The sequence below is a fragment of the Pecten maximus genome, chromosome 15 (assembly GCF_902652985.1).
Source record: "Pecten maximus chromosome 15, xPecMax1.1, whole genome shotgun sequence".
NCBI classification, from domain to species: Eukaryota; Metazoa; Mollusca; class Bivalvia; order Pectinida; family Pectinidae; genus Pecten; species Pecten maximus.
Window position 1 is genome coordinate 4,741,960 of NC_047029.1, and position 23,942 is coordinate 4,765,901.

At 34.1% G+C, this 23,942-nt stretch overlaps 1 protein-coding gene across 1 annotated transcript; it reads left to right on the forward strand.

Moving 5' to 3' along the window:
• Nucleotides 1-911: 911 nt before the first annotated feature.
• LOC117344105 lies at nt 912-23,127 on the forward strand. The gene is made up of 18 exons (XM_033906753.1): nt 912-1,161; nt 1,353-1,479; nt 3,803-4,010; nt 6,482-6,717; nt 7,185-7,517; nt 9,028-9,291; nt 10,313-10,445; nt 11,372-11,566; nt 13,232-13,268; nt 13,396-13,470; nt 13,612-13,766; nt 14,013-14,205; nt 15,912-16,031; nt 17,716-17,870; nt 18,829-18,942; nt 19,938-20,055; nt 20,264-20,357; nt 20,840-23,127. Exons 1-18 carry the CDS (start codon nt 912-914, stop codon nt 20,979-20,981), a joined length of 2,949 nt encoding a protein of 982 aa, XP_033762644.1. The 3' UTR covers nt 20,982-23,127.
• Nucleotides 23,128-23,942: the final 815 nt, after the last annotated feature.

Consider the following 23,942-nt stretch of genomic DNA (forward strand, 5'->3'; position numbering starts at 1 on the left):
GGTCGAGATTTGTTATCTTCGATCCATAAATCATCATGTTGATGGATACAAAGTGCCATGATTACATATGAAATGTTTGCAACTTTTTTATAGTTCAGAAAGTTAATGCTGTCACGGCATTGCGAACCTGTATCAACCTATTTGTTAGTTTGCCTCTTTTCTGGTCCAGCGCAATGTTCCCACCAGTTCCCATGCTACCCTGGATTGTGTTCTTACCCACACAACTGTATCTGCGCGGATGCATTTGAAGAGACAAGCAGTACACATTGCAATGAAAGTAAGTACATATTCTTGTAAGCATGTGCATACTCAGATAACCATCATTTGACTTAACATTTTCGAGGTCGTGGAATCGACCCAGTTCATCATTTATGTTTTTTGTAAAAATATAATGGAGGCCACTAATAGTGTGAAATTTGTGTGGGAAGGAGGAAACACCTGTATAATGCAGGTTTATTCCTTTCGACTCTACCGTTATGTAAATCTCTATATTCATTAAAAGGTGCTATTATCTTTTTGTGCCTTTTTTTTTTAACTATCCTTTGAGATTGCAGGTGGTTGATACTATTTGAATAGTGACATGGTTTAGAATTTGCTCACATACTTAACATTCACCTGGAATTAAATATCAAAACTTATAAATTTATTGAATCATGAATAGTTTGCACCATCCATCCAGATTTGAAACCTCCTTCGACATTTTTTGAGTTGTTTTGACGCCTCCTGTTCTGAACATTTCTAGCCCTTAGCATCTCTGGCGAGTCTTCAAAAAAACCAGTTGTATGATGCAGTTTAATTCATGTTGCCAGAGAATTAATATTTAAATAATTAACATGATGAAAGACGCGCAATTAAGAAGGAATCCTGAATATGTGTATAAATGTCAATTAGTCTCTAGGAAACCTTCTGTGATGACCGCTAACGCTTCCTTGGAATTCTACGACAAAGAAAAAGACGATATCATATACTCGTTAACTGTGGTCGCCCCTGACAACGGTACCGACACTCTGGAATGGTGGACCAACATAGGAAAATTCAACCGGTTTGACATTGCCATGGAAGCTTTTCTTGACATCGGGGAACTTCCTGAAAGACCGTCATACGTGTTAAATCACACCTTTGGAATCCAGAGTGCTAGCATCTCGTACACTCTAACAAAAGGTGGGTAGCCAGAGTTACTTATGAGGAACTGTGTAACACCTATGACTACCCCTTCATCCGAATATGAATACATTTCTCTGTTTTATTCCATGCTCGAACGTTACATTCTTTACGGACAGTTTATCCGTGTCATATGACTTTACATATTCCGTCCAATCCGACTATGAATATGTTCTCCTGCTTTCTTCCAGATTCCAACGTTGCAAACCGAACAGACAATGTCAGCTGTCATTCAACAACCCAGGCTATAGAACCAGGAGTAGTGAGCTGTTCTCAACACGTTCCTTTCTTTGAATATCGCCTGGACCACGGTGACGTGTAAGTGACATGAATTTTTTTTGAATATTTTATAGATATACAATCGTTACGGAAATCCGTTCCCGTGCTATTCCGTCCGGACTGCGAGTTTTCCGGACTATCGGCGTCCGGATTATCGCGGGTCCACTGTATACTAATGCTACTATATTTATTTGACCATATTTAATACGATTTAATAAGATAGATAACGGATGCAGGCTGTAAACCTCTATACCCATAACAATTTACAATATTTAGTAATTCTGGTGTAATTAAAATGTCATTTGCATCTAAATATGGCTAAATTTCCCCCAAAGATTGTCCAGTAGAATTTCAAATTGTTTTACATCTATAACATGTTGTGACAAGCTGTTATAGGCATCTACAACGCGTAAGCTAAGGTTTTCCTGATGTCAAGTTTACATAATTTTTTTAAATATTTTTAGTGAATAATAGATGCTAGCTATTAGCTATAATTAAGCATTAATGATATCTATATCGTTTAGCATTGCTAATACCAACAATGTATGCTACTGCATGTATGAGTGATTAACCATTAGTAATAAAACATTAGTTAGTGATGAAGCAGTTAATATTTTAGTGAATAATAGATGATAGTTATTATTTATAATTTAGCATTAATGATATCTATTTCGTTTAGCATTATTAATATCAAATAAGGTATGCTACTGCATATATGAGTGATTAACCGTTAGTAATGAAACATTAGTTAGCGATGATATAACTGATTTAGTAATCGCTAATTTACCTTAGCATCAGTAATAATTATGACGTTTAATTTAGCAATAGTAGTAACTTCGACGTCTAATTTAGCATTAGTAATAACAACGACGTCTAATTTAGCATTAGTAATAACTACGGCGTCTAATTTAGCATTAGTAATAACTACGGCGTCTAATTTAGCAATAGTAGTAACTTCGACGTCTAATTTAGCATTAGTAATAACTACGGTGGCTAATTTAGCAATAGTACAATAACAACGACGTCTAATTTAGCATTAGTAATAACAACGACGTCTAATTTAGCATTAGTAATAACTACGGCGTCTAATTTAGCAATAGTAGTAACTTCGACGTCTAATTTAGCAATAGTAGTAACTTCGACGTCTAATTTAGCATAAGTAATAACAACAACGTCTAATTTAGCATTAGTAATAACTACGACGTCTAATTTAGCATTAGTAATAACAACGACGTCTAATTTAGCATTAGTAATAACTACGGCGTCTAATTTAGCATTAGTAATAACAACGACGTCTAATTTAGCAATAGTACAATAACAACGACGTCTAATTTAGCATTAGTAATAACAACGACGTCTAATTTAGCAATAGTAATAACAACGACGTCTAATTTAGCAATAGTAATAACAACGACGTCTAATTTAGCAATAGTAGTAACTTCGACGTCTAATTTAGCATTAGTAATAACAACAACGTCTAATTTAGCATTAGTAATAACTACGACGTCTAATTTAGCATTAGTAATAACAACGACGTCTAATTTAGCATTAGTAATAACAACGACGTCTAATTTAGCAATAGTACAATAACAACGACGTCTAATTTAGCATTAGTAATAACAACGACGTCTAATTTAGCAATAGTAATAACAACGACGTCTAATTTAGCAATAGTAGTAACTTCGACGTCTAATTTAGCAATAGTAGTAACTTCGACGTCTAATTTAGCATTAGTAATAACAACAACGTCTAATTTAGCATTAGTAATAACTACGACGTCTAATTTAGCATTAGTAATAACAACGACGTCTAATTTAGCATTAGTAATAACTACGGCGTCTAATTTAGCATTAGTAATAACAACGACGTCTAATTTAGCAATAGTACAATAACAACGACGTCTAATTTAGCATTAGTAATAACAACGACGTCTAATTTAGCAATAGTAATAACAACGACGTCTAATTTAGCAATAGTAATAACAACGACGTCTAATTTAGCAATAGTAATAACTACGGCGTCTAATTTAGCATTAGTAATAACTACGACGTCTAATTTAGCATTGATAATATTTATGCAGTAGTTTGCGTTGATTTTTGTACAGACGTGTTCTTTAGAATTTGCAAAAAATAAATCTTTTACTTGGAAATATGATTATTATTCATTAAAGTAATTGTGATAGCAAGCATTTCAGCATTAGTGATAGTTGTACTTGAGTTTGTTAGTAATATTTACTGTATTACTGATATTGGGAATGATATGTTTATTCCAAAACAGCATATTTGAATCATTTCAGATATTTTAAGACATACAGAAGGAATTAACTCTCCGTATAATTATTTTAAAATTACAATTTTTTTAGATTTACTATGAAGTTTGTAGTGGCTAGTGGCGGATATATCAAACTCGATAATACTGCAAAAACCGTTCAAAAATTCATTGGTAAAGATGGGTTCAAGGAACTGAGACTGAAGATTGATTTCACACCGCCGTACAGTTGTTATGGTAACAACAGCTGTGGAACAGTCAATACAGGTCCGCCATTACAGGTCGTCAACGACATCACTAAGGTATATCATGTCACGTGTCGATGGGTAAACAATAGGTACATTAAATGTCGTAAAATGATCTCGCTACAGAGTAACATTATCATTATTATATTCATTTATTGTTATATATAAATATTAGTGTACATAACACGGTTATCAAAATCAACATAAACCATTTACATTGTGGTTCATGAAATATTTGTTAGAATATCTAAAAATTTACATTGCTTATGTTGTATTATTACAACTGAGGTAATTATGAATACATACGATTAAATGAAATTACATCTATGCATATGCAATTTTAAAAAGTATGACATTAGGATTTTAGATAAATTTGTATCGTCTCTCAGATATTCTGAAATTTCTTTTGTCACAGAAAACATAAATATACTCCAGTTGCGTGCTTCCTAATCATACGATAATTGCTGGACATGCCATTATCGTAATACAGTCATTTAAAAGGTATAATTTTAAGTAAATCATTGTCAGAGGGAAGCAACTCAAACGGTTGACCATAAAAACTGGTTTATAAACCGATTCCTGGAGCGCTCGTTGGTGGCGTTGTAAAGGTGGTCGTTATATTGTATAGTAAGTTGCTTGGAACCTTTAACGAACGGTCGATATATACCAGGTCGTTATATAAGGCGCTGATTAGGTTATGTTCAAGTTTATTGTAAATGGTATCTATCGCTATCTTCCCTTAATTCCACATACACTAATATATAAAGATGCATTATTATCGAAATAAGAATTTAAATCTTAACCACATGATATAGTATAGGAATGTCAAGGGTATGCAAGGGTATGACTACAATATAATAAAAGGGAACTAACTCCAACAAAGAGATAGACATAAGCGTGGATGGACAACTGTAGTGTGTGTTGACTACATTTTAAGATATGTAGAAGTTTTTTTTATATAATATAATTTATATTCCTAAAACTTAGAAATAACAAAATACATATCGACATTGAAATGACCACCATAAGTGACATTTTAATAATAATTCTAGAACAGTTAAAACAATTACATAACAAAGCATAAATTCAAAGAAAAGTGTTTTCCCCACAAGTAAGTTACATCACATTTCGCCTTAGTAGGGATGTAAAAATCCGCAAAATCCGCCATAACTAAAACACAAGTTAAATCATTTATACACAACACTAAAGTTATGTATATTGAATGGGTTGGCAAGTGGGTTGGTTAATAAAATTGAGAACAGGCATTAAATTGATGAAAAAACTGATGATGATCAAAATGGCGTAAACAAAGGATTTATCTTTTTTTTATGAAAGCGCATGGACCGAAGGCTGTGGCATTGAGCTATGATTTTAGACCAATCGGAATAACCAGAATTATGTACCCCTTTGTTTACAAATCTCTCATGATAAAGATGCTTAACCCATAATTTTTACAAATAATCTCATGTTAAAGATGCTTAACCCATACATTTGTAGCGAATCAGTAAACAAATAACAACTTGTGCCTCATTACATTATACATCAAACTAATAATATTAAACTCAAGTTTATCAATAACTTATTATTCTTAAGTTTTTGTAAGCGTAAACTAAGCTAATTAATTAGCTGCCTTTTATGTTCTTCATACTTAAAAATAACAAAATACATATAGACATTGAAATGGCCACCATAAGTGACATTTTAATAATAATTCTAGAACAGTTAAAAACAATTACATAACAGAGCATAAATTCAAAGTAAAGTTTTTTCCCCACAAGTAAGTTACATTACATTTCGCTTTAGTAGGGATGTAAAAATCCGCCACAAAAGTGTGTATATCTGTATGACAGATAAACACAACTTTACCCACAGAAGTTTTTTTTATATAAAATAATATATTATGACCATAGACAGGCGGACAGATGGACAACCTTGTTTCCACAACTTCTTTGAAAATTGTACAAAAGTTTATGTTACATATATAGTAATATACCAGAAATCTTCCGACAATTTCAACAAAACAATTGCCAACCACTAGTGATATTTTTCATGACTTTTTATCTTCGTATTTTTCAGTGGTTAGGTACCAGTGTCATTAGATTGTACTTTCGGTAACTTCTAGTTGTACGCCATATTATAAAACGATGTTAAGGAAGAAAACGGTCCTTTGTAATTGAGGATAATACGGAAAATGGAGTGAACTGTGTGAAGGTCAAACGTTTGTTTGTTTATATGTTGTTGTTTTTTTGTTTTTTTTTTGCGACGATTTTCGCAAAACTTGGATGTTCACACTAAATCACAAGACATATTTTTACGAAGATATCAATTACATCAATTGTACATAGTAAACTATGCCACAAAACAACGATATACCTAATCCACGTGTAAGAGCTGTCGTTAGTAGTTTGAAGAATTGTTTTGTTCAGCAACAATGTATTTCTTATTAATGCATGCTGATCATCCATTTGTAAGCTTTGCTTTGTGCCTTACGGGAATGACTCCATGTGAACTCTTCTTCCTCTTGACAGGACCCAGTCTTGCTGAAATGGTCTGGATGGGGTGACAGCCTCTCTGGTCTACATTCATATGTTCTGGAAGTATTCAAACTGAGTGGTGGCGGTGTTTATTTACTGGAACAAGATCCAATGAAACCAACGTATGTGTGGACATTCGACCTCGACGTTCATCAGCATAATGTCACCCCTAATGAAACGGGGATGTACTCGGCAATACTCGGCGTAAAGGACCGCGCCAACAACACCAGGTAAGCTATAGTGAAATTTGACGATATTAGAAACTCGTAATATTGTAGGAAGGTTCAATACAAGTTATAAGGACTTGTTCCCGATATGGTTTATATGGTTTTGATACATATTGTTAGGCAAGTTTTATGCATATTGTTTTTTGTTGTAAATTTCATTAGATCTAGGGTGTTTTTGTTTGTTGGATTTTTTTCTGACACTTTTGTCCAAATAACGGGTTATATTTAAGGAATTTTAGAATAAGAAATTTAAATGAAACGGCAATAATGTGAGAGTTTTGTGTCAATTTCAAAATTGATTTTTCTTATGTAATTTTGTTCTTTTCATTGACTATACAACTACAATTGGGATGGAACAGCTCATTCTTTTTATTTTCATATTTACATTGTAGTATACCAATGGAAGGGACAACTGTACAATAAATTAATAATCGTGTTCTATAATATCATTTACCCATTCCTTATTACAGATATGTCCGCGAGTTATTTCTGTATGATTCTACGTCGGATATCTCCATGGAAATGTCCAGTCCTGTACATGTAACAAGCGCCTCTCAAGAATCGAACTATCACTGGCAGATACCGCACACTGCAGGAAAAACGTCTATCGAGATTGACTGGACCGGCCATTTTGTCAACAAAGTTCACCAGGAAGGCGGCTTCTTGGCCAGTGTTAGGGACTACCCTACTCAACTCAAGAACGAATACCTGGACACAGTACAGAAGGCGATCTCTACAGAGCTTAGGAACCCAGCCGCTAAAAGGACAAGCAACAGCATACCAAACATCAACGGCATTATTAGGTGATGTGCCAGCTATCTTATATCAAAAAGTCTCTATGTTTTTGTTTATGAATATAAAACTGTACCAAGTAAAACTTAATAATCCCTTATATATTTACCTCCATTTAATTTCTTCAAACCTACTACATCTAAAAATAGAAGTGAAGCAAATCCTGCGCGTGCCGGTTATCGGATGAAAAAGCATAGGTTTGTTTAAGAAATGCGAGAAGATTCATAACCAATGCATGTTGGAATTTCACGTTTTACCCATCTATTTGTTTTGTCTAACAGACTAATGTTGACTATAAACGCCGTAGTTTATGATGTGATTATAGCCAATCGCTTTCTTTGCCTCCGCGACAGGTCTGCTCGAATTTGGGCTTCTGATGTGTGGCTTTAGTTGCCAGTCCGCCATTATTAAAACAAACAAAAAACCGGTTTGCGTATTTCATCATTACGGTATATTTTCTATCATTAAACACATTTTCGTAATTTTGACGTAATTTTTATGTTACGACAACATACAGGTTAAAGTATCCATGCTTATTTTTGGTTTATTTACAGAGATAATACAACATTGTTACCATACCAGGAGAGTATTAAATCCAGTCAAAATACTGACAGCATGCTAGTCTTTTCATACTGTCAAAAAATCAAAATTAAGCGGAAAACAGAAACGAAGTACTGATCTAACTGACTTTAGATTGTTCTGCAATAGAACTGATATTCGTCGTGACTGAGTACAGTTGCTTTATTTTTGTCGCCCCTGTTAATCAAATGCACAAAACAAAATAATTAATAATAATAATCAGTCGTTTCTCAAGCAGTTGTATCATTCATTTTCTCAACCTTACAGTTAAGAGCGTCGGATCCAGGCTTCAACAGTGTAAACAAGCTGAACAACAAGCTAAAGAAAGCCTCGTAATGGAATCACTCAGGGAGAAACATTTTTCCCATTTAAACATATGTTTAGATACGTTTCCTGAATACATTCATATATACTTTTAAGAAATAAACACATCAGAATATTCTGGAGCGCTTTCTTCATGTTGGTATTGTAAATATGATAGGAGTTATACAACACAACCTACAAGAGTGTGACGTATCGATGATTTCATCGTCAATGTGACGCGTAGAAACACTGACATATGTAGTGTCCGATATGATAATAGACTCGATCGACTGTTAGAATGTTTCGTCCATCATGATCCTATTGACACTTAGTTTAAAAATAGTCTGACGAGATGGCAAAGTTAAAAATCAAAGAGTAATGGAAACGGCTACGCGTTGTTTAACGTTTTGCCATAGATGTGCGAGAGTCTGTGGCCCCCTCGTTCCTGTTTACTACTATAAAGCGTCTAAAGATCGCGTTTATTACCATCTCTGTCACTACATATGCCATTACTTGTAGTCATTGGAACGTCAGACTCTTAAATATCATATTGGTTGTGATGTATAACTCTTATCATAAACGCATCTGGAGTTCGAACATGAAACGTTCGCCCTAGTTACCAAGTATTGTATATTCTAGGTTTGAACTAATATTGGAGACCTTTCTGAAGGATGTTACCCCCGAGCCCCCTCAGACGAACTGGAGGGAGGATCTTAGTTTAACGGAGACCACTGCAGTCGAGGAAAATGTCAACCAAGGAGATTGCAAACTTGTTTGGGTCAGAGCTTATGATATCATCGGTAACAATGCTACAGATTATGGGATGGTATGCTTTGATGCATCTTTACCACTTATCGAAGTGGGTTCTTTTCAAAGAGATATTGAGAAAGATTTTTTTAGCAGGTAAAGAACAATTTGTTAATTATATTTGTATTAATTTTGTATTTCCACCATTAGAATGTACGATTATTCGTAGAATTAACCAAACACTGACATTCCGTGTCATTAAAATAAGCCGGGTGAGGTGTCAGGCTCATAACCCTCTCAGCTTTTATGCTAATATAATATTAAAGAACACAGTTTGCATCATAATAGCAATATGTTTATGCTATTCTGTACAGAGAAAGGAAATTTAAAGAGAAACATTTCACTTAGTCAATAAGACGAAAAAATATGATTAAAAACTTATCTCTCCTCTCAGTAGTATATACAGGTGTATAGTCGCCTTCCTTCTTCATACTGGTATATATTATTTCATATCTATAATTCGTAAGTAAACAAGCAACAATAAGTCATTCTTTTGTACACTAAAATAAGCTAATCAGGTATTGTTTGTTAAAGGTAATTTATGTATATCTTTATGTCATGAAAATGCACCACTCCTACATAATTGATATCATCTTCTCTCGTTCCTGAATACTTAAATCCCAAATTGGAATACGAACCAATGTCCACGGTGATCGTCACTACTCTGATCCTCTCAAAACATTTTTTTGCACATGTTTAACAACACTAATTTTATCAAAAACAATTATCAACATCAACTATTAACAATTCAGACCTCTCCTACCCTACATACATTCAATGTCAACCATTTATCTTATTAGTACAATCATTTATTTCCTAATGTAATTCGTAACAGTATATACTTCCTAATTACATTCGACAACCGAAATCTGCATCTACTTCCTATGTCGAACTTGCGTTTAAAGAAATAAACATATATATGTATATAAATAAAAAAGATCCATTTTTGAATTTTAAAAAAAGAATGACCGAGCCAACGAGTCCCAGGTGAGAAGGCTTACATATTATGTACAGGTAACGCACAAACTTCACATACCACTGGTTCTTACAAATTACAGACCATTTACTTACAATATAACCACACGATAACAATCAGTGAACTGTTTTTATTCAATAGCGTCAAGTTTCGTACTCTGGATCGTGATAGCGGCATAGCCATGGTAAAATGGTCATTCATAGACAATGCAACACTTCAGAATATTGAGATACCAGTTCATGACAACTTGCCTGTGCCTGGAAACATGGTCAATGTAAGTACATGTAGAATCAGCTTTGTTACAGACGTCATCTTTGGACACATTGCCCTGAATGTAACATCTAAACAGTGTTAAAGCTGATATATGGACACATCACTTTGTAGGAGCCTTGGTATGCAAGGTTTGTCATATATATGCTGTTAGATATCAGATTGTTTTCAAGAGAATGTTCAAAAGATATTCAAAAATTGTAAAAGTAGCTACTGTATATTGGATTTGAGTTGCTAGGAAACACGACATGAAAGAAATCTGTGACAAAACAGTAAGTTGCTCTGAAAGTAATTAGTAAAAACCGCTTACATTGTATCTGTATGTAATCAGACTTTTCTGCTTCAATAATATCTGTAAGTTGTCACAATACTTCGCATCAATGGAATATGTAAGACAGTAGAATGGTGTGCTCCAATAACATCTGTAAGAAACCAAAACACTGATGACTGGTCGGATATCATGTCAGTAATTTTTTTATGCATCAAAAGTGTATAAAAAAAAAATTAAGTAAAAAACTTTGTGCGGGGGTGGGGGTTCAAAACTGCATACGGAATGATTATCCACAACATTGGAAACGATCTTTGAGAGTTTATGTTAACATTTAAGGCTTTTCAATACCGTACTTATTCAGCTGTGATATTAACAAACGTTATCTTGCGCTAGAGTGTTATCGCCAAGCCATGTCAGTCAATAAGAAATTTGAGATACTACACTGTTTTGTGTGCCATCTAAAGTGTATTTTTTATTGACGCCACTACTTTTGGTATCATACATATATACATCACAATGACACATTGACATTTTACTTGTTTATCGTATTTACAAGCTTTTAAAGTAAAAATCATGAATTTTATCATGACATTTAAAAAAGTCATTATATTTGTTAAATGAGTAATAGGCAAGTATGTCGTGTTAAATCTTTGTTACAGGAGACGAGGTCAGCCTGTGACCTCTCCGGAGAATGTTACTGCATTGCTACTGGGGAGTGCTTTTCTACAAAGTACCATTTAGATATCGACCACTGTGTTCTCTACCAGCCCCGTATTGAGAATACCGAAACCCACTACATAACAACACTTACCGTGTATAACCAAGCCATGCTGAATGTGTCCGCGGAGTTTGTGGTAAGTGGTAATAAATTAAAACTACAATATCTACAATTATTGAATTGCACGTATCGATCCTAACTTGAAAGAGGAATTGATTTGTTTATTTTAATGTAGATGGCAAGAGTATGAAGATAATCAGACGCAAATGTAATCGTTCGACATTTTTATTACATGTATATGTCAATTATTTCAATATGCCCCGATCTGGTGACAGAACCAAAACCGAGGCAGTGTTAATGGAGATTTAAATTAGAAATATTTCATTAAGAAAAAGAGAAATGTTATGATTGTAATACGAGCAGCAGGTAAAATTCTTACGTACCACCTGCAAAGAACTTTTTGTTGCTTAATGCGAGTTTTTAATTTGATTGCAAAACTGATTTTCACTTCCCAAATTTGTCCAAATGTTGTGCACCTCATCATTGGGATATTTTACTCCATAACACTTCGTTAATTCAACTTGTGCATATAGTTTTGTTTTTGACCAGTCATAACATGTCGTCATATCCCATTTACAATACACAAAGCTAGGAAGCTTTGTTGTCGTAAACAACTATACTGTGTATATAATTGTGTCACAATCTTTATCGGTTTATTTCATAAGCGCAGTTTTTTGTTGTTGTAAACATTAGTGCACTTAAAAGCATACCATTACATGGATATGTTTTGCTTTATTTCTATGCCACCCAATTATGCCCTTTAATTAAAGATGGTGACCAAAAATGGTTGGTATTCATAGTTTAATAATATACATACACAATTGTCACATCTGGGCGCGACAGAGTGATGGCCCACCTGGCCACACGATACAGAAAACGGGCGAATACCACACCCTTATGCAGTATAAAGCAGTGAGCACCAAATAAATTGTTTAGACTTTATAACGAATAACTATCCTACCAAAAAGCTCCTTATACTGAAAATGAATCGGTTCCAATGTACATATTTGGAAGGAAATACTAAAAAAGAGTGAAAAAAGAATATCCAAATTTAGTCGTTCATACGAAGAAAACAAAAGGATCGCACTAAAATGTTACGCATAACAAAAAGAGACATCGATATAATAAAGTTAAATGAGATGTAATGTTTATCTAAATAGCAAATCAAATGATATATGACACGTTTACAAACACGGCGCTGGTATGATGGAACAAGTCTGACACTGTATACTAGCCCACCACCTCTGGGTTAGAAGTTCAAAACCCACGTGTGGCAGTTGCCCTGTACTGGTCGTACGCTAGTGAATTTCTCTGGGTACTCCAGCTTTACTCCATCTCCAAAACCTGGAACGTCCTTAAATGACCATGGCTGTTAATAGGATGTTAAGCAAAATAAATCAAATCATAAACAATGAAACTGAAGTAACGTGATCAAGAGTTTTGCTGTTAACATGTAATTTGATACACCGGTTTTGAATTTCGGCAAAACATGCAGTAAACTAAGTTTTAGTGAGGTAATGTGGATGACGTATATTGGACATAATAGCCATGCCACTATGCTCACAGCTGTCTGTAGTGCGCTGCAGAGAGATTTGTTTGACCACATTTGACTTTTTAAAGTCATAATATTGATTCTTCTTTGACCTTGAAATGCAAAATTGTGCAAATCATGCTGGTTATTAGTATCATACTTCAGTAATATTCGAGTAAATTTCTACTTACGTAATTATCTGTGTTTCAGATTGAGAACGTTCAAAACCTGCGTGGTATGGATTATTGTAAGTAATTAATACATTTAAACTATAAACTTTGTCTGAAAGAGATTTGTGATTTATTGTATATTATTATACAGATAAACCACTACAGGCATATATCAATAGTTATCCATGTTCTTGTAATATCTAGGCGCGAAAATATTCCAGCAGAGACTTGTTGAATCCGGAGGACTGACAGCTGGTGGAATAGCCGGGATCGTTCTATGCAAGTATTTTCTAATCTTGTACAAGATAATTTGATCGTGTTATAATTTTGTGTTTACTTTAACATGTTGAAGTACTAACGATTAATTTGTGAATACTGTTACACATTGTTTTGGAATTGTTCTTTCTTTGTATCCAACAGGCATTGTTCTAATTATCGCCTTTGTAGTCTTTGTACTGTTTTTACATAAGACTGGACGTCTGCAAAAGGTTAAAGAGAGAAGTCGAGAGAGTTTGCGCACTTTTCGCAGAACTATCAAAAGAGGGCGGGGCTTTGATGGTCTTAGCCATTACAAGGTAAACCTGCACTGTTAAATGAAATATATTGTGTAATAAGGAGCATAACGCTCTTCTGATTTTTTTTCTTAAGCCGCTTCTTACTTGCAACTCCCAATGATAAACTCCACACGGACAATGTTTTATACACTGTAGTGTATACTTTCTAGACTAGGACGAAAAAGAAGTAGCGGCATTTGTAAAGTAGGAAGATTCGATAAGAATGACATACATATGTATTATAAACATACACACTTTGCATTGTAGTCTGGTGGGTTTAACGAGGAAGACATTTATATATATGGAAACCAGTCTTTCAACGAATCCCCAGAATGGATGATTAGTCCGGAGGATTTGACACTCAACAACATTATCGTCATCGGAAAGTTTGCAAAAATATATGATGCCAGTTTGATTCATTTCGGGCGACAGATGAAAGTGGTTGCAAAAACTTTAAAAGGTGCGTTACATTACACGTAATATCGTAGTGTCCTAGACTCAGTTATAACCGGAACAAGGACGTTTAGCCCCATCAATAAATCAACCAACGTAGTATCAGCAATAGGGTTTACTTACCTGACTGAAACTTCAAACTTAGTTCATGAGCAGCTCATCTAGGTATAGCTGAGTGTTTCAACTACCAGGACTAAGTCACTGACCTACATTAAGCGAACCGAAAGTCCTGGTTATATCTCCTACACCACTTCCTGCTAAAATGTAATCATTTCGGCATCCCATGTGGATTGATTTTGCTCCCCACTCAGTTGCTCAGTAGTATATTGATGTATAATATACACTGTTTTACATTTTTGCAACTTGTATATTCCGATGACGTCACACTGTTTACGGCTCTCGCGTTGTTGCTGCACTGCCTAACACGAAGGCTTCATTTGTGTTTTTGTTAGTTTTCCTATGTTTAAATTGATCAGATCTGGAAAAACATATCTCAAGTCAATACGAGGTATGAATGTAGTTTTAGGTGCAACAGCATGTTGCGCATACTATTTCAACTATCTCCTTTTAAGCGCATTCGTGATCGCAGCTTGCAATTGGATCGGCTGTCATGACAACGACGAGGACGGTGGTGTCAAATCTGCAAACTTGTTTGTATTTAAAACGTCTAGACCATACTTTATGTCTTTTGAAATCATATGTTAATAATTAACTGAATTAATAAAGATCCACTGCCTTCGTCTATCAAAGTTTGTTCTTTTATATCTGCCGATTTCGATACGTGAAACACTGAAGAGTTCCAATACCACAGTATAAACATTAACACTTGCTCTTTAAAACGTCTAAGAGCACTCGATTACCCAAAAAAACAATACTTAGGAAACAGACAAGTGTGCGTTGTGTTGAACATTCTTACGAAAATGGCAAACATTGTCCAAATGATTAAAACAGTAGTCAAATAATTAGCTCTTCGTCAATTAATGCCAGTTTCTAAAGCTGTTTACTCTACGTTAATAAATAAAATACTAATTTCTTCGTACGATAAACAAGTTTATCACGTTTATTTGAACGCAGAATACCTTAATCAGATGTTCTGACAATATCTACATATTTAAGGGTTAATTCGTCTTTCGTGCTGACCACGTGACGACGCCAGAACTAGAACGGAAGAAAACATCTTGATAAGGACGATGGAAACCGAATATTGAGATCCAATTGTGAAAACACACATAACTGACGGGGGAATTATTAAATAATGTATTGATTTAAAAACCCAATGAATTTACTCTGTTGAATTATAAATTCACCTTGAACCCACATGTGATAGTCGACTTATATAATGGCTTTCATGTTCCGTGGCGAATGGTCTAATTAATGTGTTTTTCAAAAGCAGGGAAACAGTATTATATACCATGGACCAATACTAAGATACTCTATCACGAAATCAAGCTTAAAATGTCGAAACTACTGAATACACTAGTAAAAAGAAAGTAATACCGGCTTCAAAACAAAATATCAATAGTAAAATTAAAGCAATCATACGTGGGTCACTTATATCCAAAGGAGGAATTTACATGGAACATTGTTATTGATTTGTGATTACTGAATAACTTTTGATTTTATTTGAAGATAAACTATGATATAATGAAAATTGCTTTTGACTGTTGACGATTGAAGTGGATTTTATTTTCTCGGGTGCTTTTTTTTCTTTAGGCGATTTTACGACAGAGGATGTGCTCTTGATGAACGCTAAAATCAATTTCTATGGTACAAAAGTTGGACGGCACTCCTGTGTCCTGGAAATGATTGGAGCAATTGTGAACGACGAAAAGAGTAAGCTTGTAATAATAACATATTTGAAATTAGGTGTATTTATCTTTTAAGAACATCACTACGTTGGGTTTTATTATTACATTTCAGCTATAGTTATCGCAATCGATGGCTACGTTTCTATAACACATTACCATCTATGACGAATATTAGTTTATCCCATAACTACGCTTGTTTCACAACTGATATGGCACGTGATAAAATTCATAGCAGTGTGTTATTGTTTTTGTTTACACACCGCGGTGTGTAACCACTTTCTAAGCCTCCGATTGGTCATTTGTGACCTACAACAAATCTGATTGGCTAACCTCTGGCCTTTGACCACGGACTATTTTTGTTATTCTCCCTTTTTGTCGTCTGTCTTCAAAAGATCAGCATGGACGCGTTTTGTGGATTTGTCGGTGCTCAACATTAGCACAATTGGGTGAGAGGATGTCCTGATGGAAATGTCGATTAATCTGGGGTTTGAGTCGTACGAAACATAATTTAATGATGGTAAAATAGACAACGCACGGAAACGATATTGCATCGATTATAGGATTGCATCGATTATAGGCCTAACGTTAGCGAACCAAAACTGCCCCCCCCCCCCCCCCCCCCCCTTGATAATGATTCCAGATTGCAGTGGACCCCGATGGCCATGAATGATTTATCAAAACAATGAACAAATGTAATACAAAATGGTTAAATCGCTGTCTCTAATCATAGTCATTTCAATGGAACGGTTGCAGCATCTAACGTTAACTGTTAAGCAGCTTCCCTTTTAGTTTGGTGTCATTCGCAAGATTCGGTACGGTAGATCTATTACCAGCAGAAAAAAAACAACGAATAAACACTTTCTTATCATTCCACTTACCTTTATTGCGAACATATTTATCCCAAACACAAAAATATAAAAATCATCTTGGAACATTTGTCTCATGTCAGTAAACTGACGAGATTTCGTGTAAACACACTGACAAACGTAAACTACGTAGACCTATGTTGTTGCTCAACACTCCAGCTCGGTTTCCAAAATATTTGTTGAAATGAACGATGTCTTGAATGAATAAATCTCAGAATGAACATTTAACATCACAATAACTAGTAACCAGTACCTACGAAATCCAGGAAAGGACCGATAATTGAATCTGACAATGATTAGTCTAGATCTAATATTCAGCGGTGACGTTCGACTTCGCGATGACGGTGTCGTCTTCAAATATTTTGAGCGGAGTAATTTAAACAAGTTACCTATTAATAAATTACACAGACACAAGGACTTTCAAACTAATATTTCGTTTGTAAAATGATATCATTTACAAATAAAGAACAGAAGATATGAGTCGTGCATATAAAATAGATGATAAGCTTTCGTTCATAACGACCTATATTTTGTCGCGTAGTGATTTGGTTCACGGAATTTAGTTGCTACGTTGCGAGAATTTGAACATGACTAGCTTACATTTGTAATTAAAGAAGTTATGGGATAAACAAGTTCCCCTACTCGTGATGATTGTTTATCATTTTTATCCAACTCTCGTTAGTCAATTTTCTAATTTTGAAAAGACACTCGCTAAAGCTCGTGTCTTTTCAAAATTAAAAAATTAACTAACTCGAGTTGGATAAAAATGATAAACAATCTCCACTCGTTGGGGAACCTATATAAGTCTCATAGGTTAAAACAAATATTCTTCGAATTTTGCAGTGGGACCCGTTATGGTATTGGAACATTGTGGTTACGGCTCGGTAAAAGACTGGCTTAGAAATAACAAAGGTATTCCTTCTGACTCAAACATCGACTTCCTGTTCCGGTTTGTATATTCCATCGTCCAGGGGATGGAATATCTGGCCAGTCAAGGGGTAGGTTGTTAAGGTCAAGCATTGACCTCACAAATAATTTATAAACATAAACATATATAGAAACGTTGACGAATCAATCATTTTACTTTTTCAGGTAAAGTAGGAAATGATGAAATGATATTCCTCGATATCCCTTACTGTCACTTTATGATTATGACTTTGATTTAATTAATTTAGCAGAATTATTGTTAATGTTTACAGAAACTGATAACATTATTAAAGAAATGCCCGAGATAATAAAACTACAATTTGTTTTCTCAGACACTAATATTTAGGCATTCTCGACTTAAATAATGTTTTCAACTATTCCAACAATTCATCACTTGCAAATATTTGCCATTTCATGTTCTTTAACATTGTCTAATATCGTCAGTGTTAATATAGTGGATCAGAACACCTCCGATGCTATATTGTAATATGTTCGGTCTATTTTGATGCTCCAAACATCTGGATATTCATAACATTGGTTTCTGGATCCAAGGAAGGGTCCGAGCTAGCCGGACAAATTTGATATATGATGCTATTTTATACACATAATTTGATAGATAGATCTGTTAAAGTGTAATAGATTTTTGTTTTTGTTTTAAGGTGTTATTAAAAAAAAATTCGTACAGTAGTTTATTGATATTTTACGGAGTAAGCTGGGCGAACGAGTTTTAGTCATGTAAGGATTGTACAATTCTATTGAATGATAATATCTTTCAATAACACAAATCCAATACATTGTATATTGATGTTATGCCAGATATCGGTCATGTTTAACAAATATGTTAGTCATATTACCCCCAATGAAATTAAAGGTTTCTACAGTAGATGATACCAGAGAATTTACTTTAATTAGAAAGTTGTTGAATGTTAAGTGGTACACATATTCGAAATCAAATTAAGTTTGAGCTTTATAAATAAAATAAAAGTAATATTCTCATATGTCACCTGTTTAATTATTGTTCCTTGTCAGATTACGCACATGCGCTTAGCAGCTAGGAACATATTGTTGACGGACAAGCTTGAACCAAAAATCTCCGGGTTTGGACCTCGTCATGGCGATGACGACGAAGATGGAGAAAGGAAAGTCAGTAACTTGTTTTATCAATATTTCATTCTATATCACAATGCTCTCGTTGCAATGTAATAAATGGCGAAAATGTTTTTCTTCTTTTATACCGGTATAATATTCAGATATTCTCTTCTATTCAATTCATCATAGTACTGACGATATGTTATGTAAACGTTAAACTAAAGTTTACAACTTACTTTGAAATAGCGTGCACCATTGTTTCACACCTAAAATATTAACAGAAAAGATAAAAGATAAAGGAATCTAAATAATAAGATAAAGTTCTATCACACCAATTATTGTGTTGCTCCTTGTTTTTAAACATTTGATAGCTGATAAACCACATCTACACAGTATGACTTGTGTGAGTGACACAAGGTTATTTTACGCAATATAATCCATTCATTTAATGTTTTCCAGGAACCCATCCCAATAAGGTTATTTTACGCAATATAATCCATTCATTTAATGTTTTCCAGGAACCCATCCCAATAAGGTTATTTTACGCAATATAATCCATTCATTTAATGTTTTCCAGGAACCCATCCCAATAAGGTTATTTTACGCAATATAATCCATTCATTTAATGTTTTCCAGGAACCCATCCCAATAAGGTTATTTTACGCAATATAATCCATTCATTTAATGTTTTCCAGGAACCCATCCCAATAAGGTTATTTTACGCAATATAATCCATTCATTTAATGTTTTCCAGGAACCCATCCCAATAAGGTTATTTTACGCAATATAAACCATTCATTTAATGTTTTCCAGGAACCCATCCCAATAAGGTTATTTTACGCAATATAATCCATTCATTTAATGTTTTCCAGGAACCCATCCCAATAAGGTTATTTTACGCAATATAATCCATTCATTTAATGTTTTCCAGGAACCCATCCCAATAAGGTTATTTTACGCAATATAATCCATTCATTTAATGTTTTCCAGGAACCCATCCCAATAAGGTTATTTTACGCAATATAATCCATTAATTTAATGTTTTCCAGGAACGCATCCCAATAAAGTGGATAGCTCCGGAATGTATGAGCAAGAGCAAAACTGATGCATCAGAGAAATCCGATGTCTGGTCGAATGGTGTTGTCATGTGGGAGATCTTTTCATTCGGTAAAATAATTAAAAAAAGATACCAGGTTTTGATATAAGAGGAATCATTATATGAGGCATTAGGATAAGATGTTTAAAATATATATATCACAATGAGATCGGCGGGGATAACTCGTAACGCTGTTATAACGAAGCAGTAAGCGCCTCTTCAATGATACTTTTTGAGATATTTCAGTATCTTAATGAAATTTTTATTTACTTTTCTAAGGAGATACACCTTATACCAACATAAAATCCGCCGACCTGCCACGTGCGTTGAAGAGAGGCGAGAGACTTACCCGACCAGAATATTGTGACCAAACGTAAGGAAATTTTCATTATTTAAAAGCAAATTATTATACTTTGAGATTTAATACTGAACTGATTTTGATTATGATAAGGGACAGGAAATATCGAAGCATCGTCATTTTCAGAAACTACGAAATTGTTAGACTAAGTGTTCTTAATAAGTTTTTTCACCGGCTACAGATAGCTCACGTTCTAAATATGACCAGAACGATGACTATGGATCACATGATTATTTGCCGTTTAGATCACTAAGTGAACCATAAAACTTTCCCACAGTTTTTGTATAGACATTTATCTTTCAGAGCATTCTTTTAAGAGTCAACATATCTTACGGAAATCGGTACAAGGGATCAATTAATCTAAAATCATGTCAACTGGGGAATGTTAACCCCATGATTGACAGTTGAAGGTTAATAATGTGTCGAAGTGTACATATATACAGCCAAGTCATGTATCTATCTACTTTATTTATAACAATATTATATTTCTCTTACAGTCATTACAAAATTATGGCCAACTCCTGGAACATCAACCCCACAAAACGACCATCATTCCGGGAAATTCGGGAAGAAATTGAAAGCATGTATAAGACATCTGGAGGTGACAGCTTTTATTATGCAAACTCTGTCGGGGAATGAACAATTTAGAAAAAGATATTGATTTGCAAGAAAATGTGGGAAAAAAACTCCAAAAGCAACAACATTAGCCCAAAGACTATATGTAATTACTAATTGCATATGTAGCTAAAACTTTAGTTTAAATCATAAATTTGATTTGATTCATAATTACGAACGAGAGCTTGGTATTGCATTTGTTTTAGCCAATATTGTATTCATCTGACATTAGCAGTTTAATTCTCATAGTGGGCGCTATATATATGTCATCAAGGTTTTGTTGTGATGTCACGGATAGATATGATGTATGTGTGTCGTCAAATGTAGAATCACGGAATTTAATGCATATATCAACATTCTGACGTATGTTTCGAAAAACCTTAACCTGAACGCTATCAAAATTCTAACGATAGAAAGTTCGACACCCAGAATAATCGCCATATTAAAAGGTATGGGGAACTCTCTTTACGATATATATCGTCAGGCAAAAATGTCTTTCAAACACAAGGAATTACAACATAGATTATCTCCCCTAGAGTGTACACTTGTGCACTCTCCTACAACCTACATACAGAACAAACAATGAAATCGATCACAGACAGATTATCCTCACTGAATTCTGAATTTGGCATCGCGTTACCTTTATTCGTAGATTTCGTTTAAGATAAGAACAAATCATATCTCATGTATACAGAATTAAAGTTGCATTGTAATGAATAAGTAGTATATATTGCAAATGATTTAAATATGTTAATCAATCTGTATTATTTTCTTGGCTATCATTGCTTTGTCGCTATGCATTACATGTCTCTGGTAGAATTGTTTAAATCAATTCACTTGAAACAGTGTATGTATATTTGTATATAAAATACTAATGCTACAATAGAAATATCAAATTTAATATGAAATGACTAGTGATTCTGAACGCTCCACTGACGAAGAAAAAAAGGACAATTTCAAGGGAAGCTATTATGAAGATAAAAATGCTTAGAATTACAATGACTCATCTTTTACTTAGTGGATGATTCAGACATAAATTTGATGTCTCACTCACGAAACACTCTCCTGGTGATTGGTCATGTAGATAAATATCACAAAACATCACAATAGGTAAAAGATATATTTAAGTTTTGTTTAAAATAGTGACATATTATTTCATCCTGACGTTTATCCCGAGATTCATATAAAATATTCTATGTTCACCACATGCGTGTTGTGATTATGATTTCTGCTGTCAGTGGACAGTGAGAGGAGATAGGTATATTTAATCTACATATTGAGAAATATTTGTTTTTTCTGTGTTCTACGGTCTTTGTATAAAACACATAATACTGCAACGGTACAATGATAATATATTGTAGCAACTAACAATTCGGTTATACTTTGTTGTGGAAAATCATTTGTATCAAAACCTGCTGCCACATGTAATTCCTGTATAATAACATATTGACATGTCATTGATATACCTGGTACAGGTAATGTCGGTATTCATTGTATTCATATGGATATATCATTGTTATTCACGAGCATTGTTAATAACGTGTGACATTAGGTTATCAAACAGGTAATACAAGTATCCATTGTTTTTTTTTTTGACTACGTTACGAGAATTGTATTGTTAACCCTGTATAATGTTATAGTTTAACCTCCATGTACATTTTAGTTATGGAAGGTTTCAGTAATTTGCTTTTAAATTGCAAAACAAGTTCAAACAAATTACTCTTGTCGAAATATATTCATTGTTATTTTTTTCTAATTCCTAAGATTGAGGACTGTATATACTGTATAGAGAACTTGATGAAGTTAATACATCATTTAACTTTATTTATCACTCCCCGACATAGTATCGAAATATTTCAAACTGCATGGCAGTCATTAGATCTGAATGTTTCTGGTTCCAAAACAGGTCGATTAAAACATTAAAGAAACATGAAGTAAAAGTAAGGGGGAAAGCATGGCAAGTTTAAGAATTAATCAGAATTAATCCATGACAATCAATGACATGTTGTCTGTGATACTTAAATATGTTTACATTTATTGTATTTTGAATGAGAAGACTAATTAATAAAACGTCCTGTGTAGATGATGTGTACCCTGTTGACAGCTGATGTATGTATGTTATGTCAAATTAACCACTATATGTAATACTAATAAAAAAGAAATAACAATATCTGGTGATTTAATTTTTTTGTGGCGTAGGTTTTATCCTGTCATCAAACTGAAATACCACAGTCACCGGTAGCAAGACAACCTTTCCGATCATACTAAACTGAAAAACTGGAAATCGCTTCTTACGACCGCCTATAAAAATATTCGTAAAGCAGAGAGTAGAAACTAGAGTAGACTACAAATGGTTTATCATGCCCAGGGGACAGAACCAAAAAACATCTAGTAAGGGGTCAACTCTCGGGTAAAGGTAAACAATGCAACAGCGTCAATGGAGTTTTGAACAATAACTCAACGGTTAGAATAAGGGAAATCATACAAGAAGTAAATGCCACGAGTCAGCCATCACTATTCCGCCAGGGCTGTTTATATGGCATCTGATTAACTATATATAGCACCTCACACAAATAACTAAGAAATCAAATATCTAACTTTATTCTATGTAAATTATTCAGTTTCCATCCTGTATCATTACTATTAAATATTCAAATGTAACTTACATGCACATTAGGATTAGTCTCCCCTTGATTTACAGTTAGGGTCGACAAACACGGTGAGCGGATATGACTGGATGTTTCTGACTTACACTGTTTGGAACCGTGCCTTTGAAATAATCAAAATAAAAATAAATAACGAAAAACGTCTGTACCAAGCATCTCCTTATAACCAGTCTTACCAACAAACTGTGTTAAGGTAGTGTCCTCAGACCCACTAACTGTGTTAAGGTAGTGTCCTCAGACCCACTAACTGTGTTAAGGTAGTGTCATCAGACCCACTAACTATGTTAAGGTAGTGTCATCAGACCCACTAACTGTGTTA

Excerpts from the sequence above, each read along its gene's own strand:
- LOC117344105 (XM_033906753.1), top strand. The coding sequence starts at position 912 with ATGACCGCTAACGCTTCCTTGGAATTCTACGACAAAGAAAAAGACGAT. Across the intron at positions 13,269-13,395 it reads CCTGCGTGGTATGGATTATT|GCGCGAAAATATTCCAGCAG; the intron begins GTAAGTAATTAA and ends TGTAATATCTAG. Across the intron at positions 18,943-19,937 it reads ACGAAGATGGAGAAAGGAAA|GAACGCATCCCAATAAAGTG; the intron begins GTCAGTAACTTG and ends AATGTTTTCCAG.